Genomic DNA, 6110 nt, shown 5'->3' on the forward strand with positions numbered 1-6110 from the left:
GGCGGGGGCCCCCGCGACAGGCGCGCTGGTGCGCGCGCTGGGCCCAGGCTTCGTGGCTGAGCTGGTTATGAGGATGGGCCTCGTGCTCAACATTGCTCTGGTGGGTCCAGGCTGAATCTTGAGTCAGCAGCTGCGCGGCCGGGTGGGCCAGCCGCAGCAAGGCTGATACTGTTGTGGATGGGCGAGCGGGGTGGATCAGTTTGTGCATTCTCGCTCGTGCGTTCGACGTGACCATCGCTGCAGGCAGCCTTCTACTTTAGGATAGACGCTTGTTGGGGTGGACACCTGCAGCCACCCTCAGGGGGTGCTGGCTTGCCGCCTCTGCAGCACCCTCCTGTGCTGCTTTCTATCACAAGAACAACGTTTCTGCTGCCAATCAGCCACACCCGCATCGCATCTACTTACCCTTCTCCCCTTCCGCACACATCGAGGGCAAGGCAATGACGCACCCATTTGATCACACGCGGGCCGTCTCTACCCTTGAAACCGTCTCCTCCTCAGGTCTCTCGGCTCGGCCCCGCCATACTTGCCGGCCTGCTGGTGGCGATGGGGGCGCAGTTTGTGCTGGGCCTCTCGGTGGAGATGACGGTGCTCATCCTGGCCGCCATTTATGGCGTGGTCGTCGGCCGCCGCCACAGCCAGGTGGCGGCTCCGGACCGCGGACAGGTCAGCGGCGGCGCGGACGTCAACGGGGGCGGCGAGGTGGTCAGCGAAGCTGATCTGGACGCGCGGCTGAAGGCTGCGTGAGGCCATGCCTGCCGCCGCGTACGCTCACGCGGTTGATCAGTGCTTTGACCGTGTATTGTTTGCTGGCTATTCTTGATGGCCTGCAGGCCGATTCAGCTCGGCTTGTTGTATTTCCAGGCTGAGGATGCTGCCAGCAAGCCCATTGGGTGGCCGGACAGGTGACCTGCAATGGTCATTCTTGCATCGAATATTTGACAGAGGTGCGTGTTCATGACATTTACTGGTGCGAACACAAGGCTCGCATCTTGAACAACATCACGAAGCGTGCACGCTATGGAAAGCACTTGGCACAGGCAGTACACGAAGGAGCAGTGTGGTGTTGGCGCCACGTTTGTAATCAAGGCTGGAGGCAAGTTGGACAGGCGCCAAGTTTGTTGTAACGCCATCCACAGCAACAGAGGGCGTGCTGTGTGCAATAAAACTCTCAAAATGTAAACCCAACCGCCTATGCTGTTGCGGGCGCAGCACACCCACGTGACGGCTTTTCACCCTCTCCATTGTTGGAAAGCAATAATGAAGGGCACGAAAGGGCCACTTGAACCATTGAAAAGTAATGGTCAGCAACTGCTGCCTCTTCGCAAACAGATCAGCTCCCTATGTATGACACATGCTGCAAGCCAGCATACTGAGTGACGCTTCTCCTAATCTACCCGGTCATGAGCGTTGTCCGACGCAATAATCAAATTGCTGCTTTGCTGCTTGGCTTTCAAGCGTTCAGATTCCGCTCCAAACCTCGGAAGCAGATCACAGCGACGTGCGTGCCCCGGGCTCCCGGACCTCGGCCGCCACGAGGGCCGCCTCGTAGGCGTCAAACGCCTGCTGCTCCGCGGGTGAGGCCAGCGGAATGTTGACCAGCGCGGCCAGGGTGCCGTTGGTCAGGTGGGCGACGAAGCCGGCCCCCCTGACGTGGCCGCGCCTGTCGCGCTTGCTGTACCTGCAGCGGACAGGGCCAGAACGTAGGATGCGGCAGATAACTTGGCTGGTGAATGGACGTTTAGTGCAAACTCAGCTAGGCAGGACCCCACTGGAATTTTATACACAACCACAATACACAGCAAGAACCCCTGCATCACTGCATTTCAAGCCATGCACATGCGATGCCAGACACTAGACTTCGCCTTAAAAAGATTTGCTGTCTGGGCGCGCTCGATCCCGCACTTACCGCTGCAGCGGCACCGTCTTCGCCTCGCGCAGCCGCGCGCTGCCCTGCACATCGTAGTACCAGTTCGAGTAGAACACCCTCCACCGCTCGTCCAGCCCGCCGGGCGCGTGGATGTACTCCGCAGCCGCCTGGTCGCTGTACCGCCGCGCCTGCGCGGCGTCCAGCTGCACGTCCGCCGCGCACTCGCTGCCCTGCCCCGACTTGTTGATAACGACGGCGCGCAGGGACCCGTCGCCGCGGCCCTTGAGCAGCCAGACCTTGCAGCCCGAAGGGGACACCGAGCGGCCGACAATGTCTGCGCCGCCGGCCAGGGACTGCTGCAGCATGAGGTAGCCGTAGAGCGGCGGCCGCGCGTAGACGGTGCTGGTGTTTGCGTCGTACACGATCGCGTTGTAGTTGGCGTTGCCGGCGCGGTTGAGGACCTGAGGGGAAGTTGTGTGCAGATTGGAGGGCTGACGATCAATGGAGGTTGAGACAGACGCGGAGGGTGTGCTTGCGTGCGTGCGCGCGTGCGCGCGTGCACATGCCTTCATGCACGCGCATGAGCGTGCGGTGTGCCCTAGTGGCTGCATGTGCGTGCATGTGACCAGGGTGGCAGGAATGAACCAAGCCTGGCCATGTCCATTTGGAGGCACAATAGTACATTCGCATCAGACAACTCTTGACAGAGCAGCCACACACCTGGTGGAAGTGGATGCCGCTTGCCCCAGCATAAGCCAGCTCAAGAGCAACATCCAGCGCCCAGATTGCAGCACCGGCAGTGTCTGACAGCCCCTGCACCCCGCCGTAGCTTATGGTGGCAGACTCTGTGATCCGCAGGGGCAGGCCGCCGCTCTCCTTGCCCACGTTGACCAGGGCGCGCACATTGGACATCTTGGACACCTGAGGGTTTGGGGTGTGTGATGGTGAGGGGTGGGGCGTGGCGGAATCAATCCGCAGGTAAAGCAAGTGTCGTGTGGGTGGGGCGCCGAGGGCCACGCGTGGGAGCGCAGTGTTTAGGTGCCAATGCGGGCTTGGGTATGCTGCGCCTGGAATCTTTTGTGAGGGATCTCCAGCAACACCTTGACACGTGCGCATCGCTGCTGTCTCTATGTCGTATTGCAGTCAACGTTCGATGCTCCCATGCAGCTGAGCCCTCTTATTGACGCATCCCAACAATACTCAATCTAGTCCTCCATCATGTGCAGCAGCCGCACTTACCATCCTGGCGTCGTCCAGCAACTCGCTGATCTGGGTGTCCTTCAGGATCTCACCTGGCAAACAGGCAGGTGGTTTTGCAGCTCAATCATTGCAAGTGGGAGCAACAATGCTTGCATGCACCCTGTGGCTTCCTGCAGCGTACAACAGCCCCATGCTTATGCCAAGTGATTCCAAGTTAATGCTGCAAAACCCCCGGGACCGAGGCTACTCACCGCCATAGTAGTGGACAGTGATCATGTTCAGGGACTTGCGGACGCTGCGCAGCCACCTGACATGGTGCATGAAGATTGTTCGTTTGGTGCACGGAGGGATTTGAGGATGGGTGTTGCTGGGGACAGGCGATTGTCTTACCATAGAACAAACGTCCACATTGCTGATGTTATAAAGCTCCTGCAGCCTTAAATTGGTAACTAAGCAGCGGTATGGCCTGGCAATGCGCCATCTACCCGACCGCACACCTGCAAACCAGCCAGCCTAGCTGCTTGCTTGCACACACAATCCCCGCCCCCTTGCAGGCCACCCCACTCCCTCCCAACGCGCACCACTGCAGGGTCTTGGGGGACAGGTGAGCATCTGACCAGTCAGGTCCGGCGAGCATGGGCCTGGCACCGGCCGCGTCGAAGGCTGCCCTGTAGATGCGGCGCGCCACCGGGACCCAGTTCTTGCTGAGGATTGCAAGCACGATGTATCATGTCGGGAACGGGGTTGAGGGGAGGCACTTGCTAAATAGTTAAAATGGGATGAAAGCTGTGAGCAATAAGTCAGAACAGCAAGTAGTACAGATAGCTGTTTGTGAAGTGTCATTTGGTGACAACTTGACTACTATGCGCGCTTTGCTGGGTTGTGTGGCGAGGTCATGTCCCAAGTGCGGCCGCTCAAGGAGCTGTTTGCGCACAGGCCGGCCAGGCGACTCACCCCAGCCAGTCAGCAGGCTTGGGCAGGTCCGACCCAGGCAGGCCGTTGGCCGCCGCCAGGCTATACCTGTGAATCAGACAGGGTTCATTGTACAGGGGTCGAGAGGTGATGTACGCGCACTAGGACAGCTGCCTTGCGCTAGCAGAATAGCATGCACAGACATATGCAACTTTGTTTGGACACGTTGTACTGCATGCTACAAGAGAGAATGCCGCAACTGCCCCGTGCAAAAGACACTCATGGGTACTCACATGTCGGGCTCGTTGCCGACTGCGAAGCTCACAATGGAGCCAGGGGGCAGCAGCTGCTGGCTGCGCTTGACCTGCATCTGCGTAACCGCCTCGTCCTCTGCGTGCTGGTTGACGCCCATGATGAACTTCACGCCCGTCGCGCGGTGCAGGCGGGCGAGCGCGAAGTACACGGTGCCATTCCAGGGCGCCACCAGGCGGTCCGCGCTGTATGCGCCGACACGCATGTACTGCGGGCCCAGGGCGAGGGAGCCAGGGGCAGAGAGGTGCGCAGCAAGTGCGACGCTGGTTACCACGTTGGCTGCCGGGCTGCTGCTTGTGGAGAGACTCTGACGTCCCATGATAGCAGTCACAGAGGTGCCAACCCCTCCCTCATTGCAGGCCCCGTTCTCAGAGTCAACAACTTTAAGGCCGCCCACCAGTGGCCCCGTCTGGAAGGATGTCAGCTGCTTGACCAGCTCAATATAGTCGGGGTTGGCGACACCCTCCACATCCTTCACGTCCAAGCTCAGGCCCAAAAAGGAGTCCGGGACGGCCGCCCTGTCGGCGGGGGCGTCGCTCAGGGTGGCGGAGACGAGGGCCCCCTGGGCTGCGAGCTCAACAAGGGGCTGCGCCGTTGGAGAGTCGTAGCCTTACGGGGCGGGAGCGCGGGGAAAAGGGGCGGATGGAAGGGTGCTGTTGCGTCGATTTGGTCATGCAAGTACCTGAAGCCCTGAGATACAATGTGAGCACAGCCGCTGGCTGTGCGTGCAGGTATGATTGCGGAATTTGAAAGTTGGGAGCGCATGTGAACAGTCAGCCCGCGCAAGCTTTTTGACCGGGACCCAGGGCGCCGCTCACTCCTGACACGCAGCAGGCCGGGGTTGAGCAGCAGCTCCGTCCTGTTGAAGGGTCCCAGCACCACCACGGGCGTCTCCGGGGCAACACCAGCGACCTCGGCAGCCGGAGCAGCGGCAGAAGCCTCAGGGACGGCGCTTTGGGCTGTGGTTGCATTTACGGCGCGGAGGATGCGGTCAGGGAGCGGGCCGCGTATTCGGCCAGCCCGTGCCCGCTCGCGTCTGGAAGCGGCCGGGATGATGCCTGATCAGCTCTACAGCATGCATAGACATGTATCAGGCGATCGGTGGTGCCGTGTTGATGCATGCGTGAAGTCGCACCTGATGCCAGCAGCCTGCGCATCAATGCCTGCGCATCCTCCTGCACATTCTCCTCCGCCGCGATGCTTGCCGCAGCCTCGTGCGCCACAAGCGTCAGGGCCAGGGCTACCAGCAGCACGTGCGACCAATGCGCCATACCGACGGATAGGAGCCCTAATAATCCGCGCGGTAAGGTGTTTGAAGGTCGGCGAGTACCGGTTGCTCGCGCGCACGAGCTCCTTCACATAGGAAGAAACATACCATATCAAACTATGGATCAAGTCGTTTGGATTCACTTTGAAGGGCGCGCGACGGCGATGACACAGTGAAGCTTCCACCCCGCGGTTTCCGGCCAACGGTTCGGTGCATGAACGACGCATCAATCAAGAACGTCGTTGACAATCAATGGCCAAACATTGTCTATCTTCCAATATGCTAGCTGATCACGGAGCACTCAGGGACAACTTTCTCAGATCAACAGTGCCACCCAACCCCCCTTGCGTTAGCAAATAGAGCCTCAACAACACAATTGGCAGGAGATCTTGTGCCTGCTGGAGGACGCTGATGATAGCGCGGACAGTTACATGGACTCGTGGCCGTCGTCAGACACGCGCCCGCCGCCACCGCCGCCGCCGCCGCCGCCGTCGTCCGTGTCCACGTCGCTGCCGCCCTTCCTGCCGCGGCCCCTGCCCCGCCCACGGC

At 60.4% G+C, this 6110-nt stretch overlaps 2 protein-coding genes across 2 annotated transcripts in view; one reads left to right on the plus strand and one right to left on the minus strand.

Moving 5' to 3' along the window:
• The window catches only part of MNEG_4268 (hypothetical protein), a gene marked incomplete at both ends in the record, with an annotated part of 5987 nt that extends 5240 nt beyond the window's left edge, over positions 1-747 (plus strand). The window contains 2 exons of the mRNA XM_014047256.1: positions 21-100; positions 502-747. Coding sequence (XP_013902710.1) covers positions 21-100; positions 502-747 — 326 coding nt within the window. The remainder of the gene's footprint in view (positions 1-20; positions 101-501) is intronic.
• Positions 748-1491: 744 nt separating this feature from the next.
• MNEG_4269 (hypothetical protein) lies at positions 1492-5565 on the minus strand (the record flags this gene model as incomplete). Its single annotated transcript, XM_014047257.1, has 12 exons — positions 1492-1681; positions 1910-2331; positions 2591-2791; positions 3110-3162; positions 3322-3377; positions 3652-3774; positions 4025-4090; positions 4276-4502; positions 4692-4812; positions 4977-5013; positions 5113-5253; positions 5430-5565. 12 exons carry the CDS (start codon positions 5563-5565, stop codon positions 1492-1494), a joined length of 1773 nt encoding a protein of 590 aa, XP_013902711.1.
• Positions 5566-6110: the final 545 nt, after the last annotated feature.

The sequence above is a fragment of the Monoraphidium neglectum genome (genome assembly GCF_000611645.1).
Source record: "Monoraphidium neglectum strain SAG 48.87 unplaced genomic scaffold scaffold00584, whole genome shotgun sequence".
Classification (NCBI taxonomy): domain Eukaryota; kingdom Viridiplantae; phylum Chlorophyta; class Chlorophyceae; order Sphaeropleales; family Selenastraceae; genus Monoraphidium; species Monoraphidium neglectum.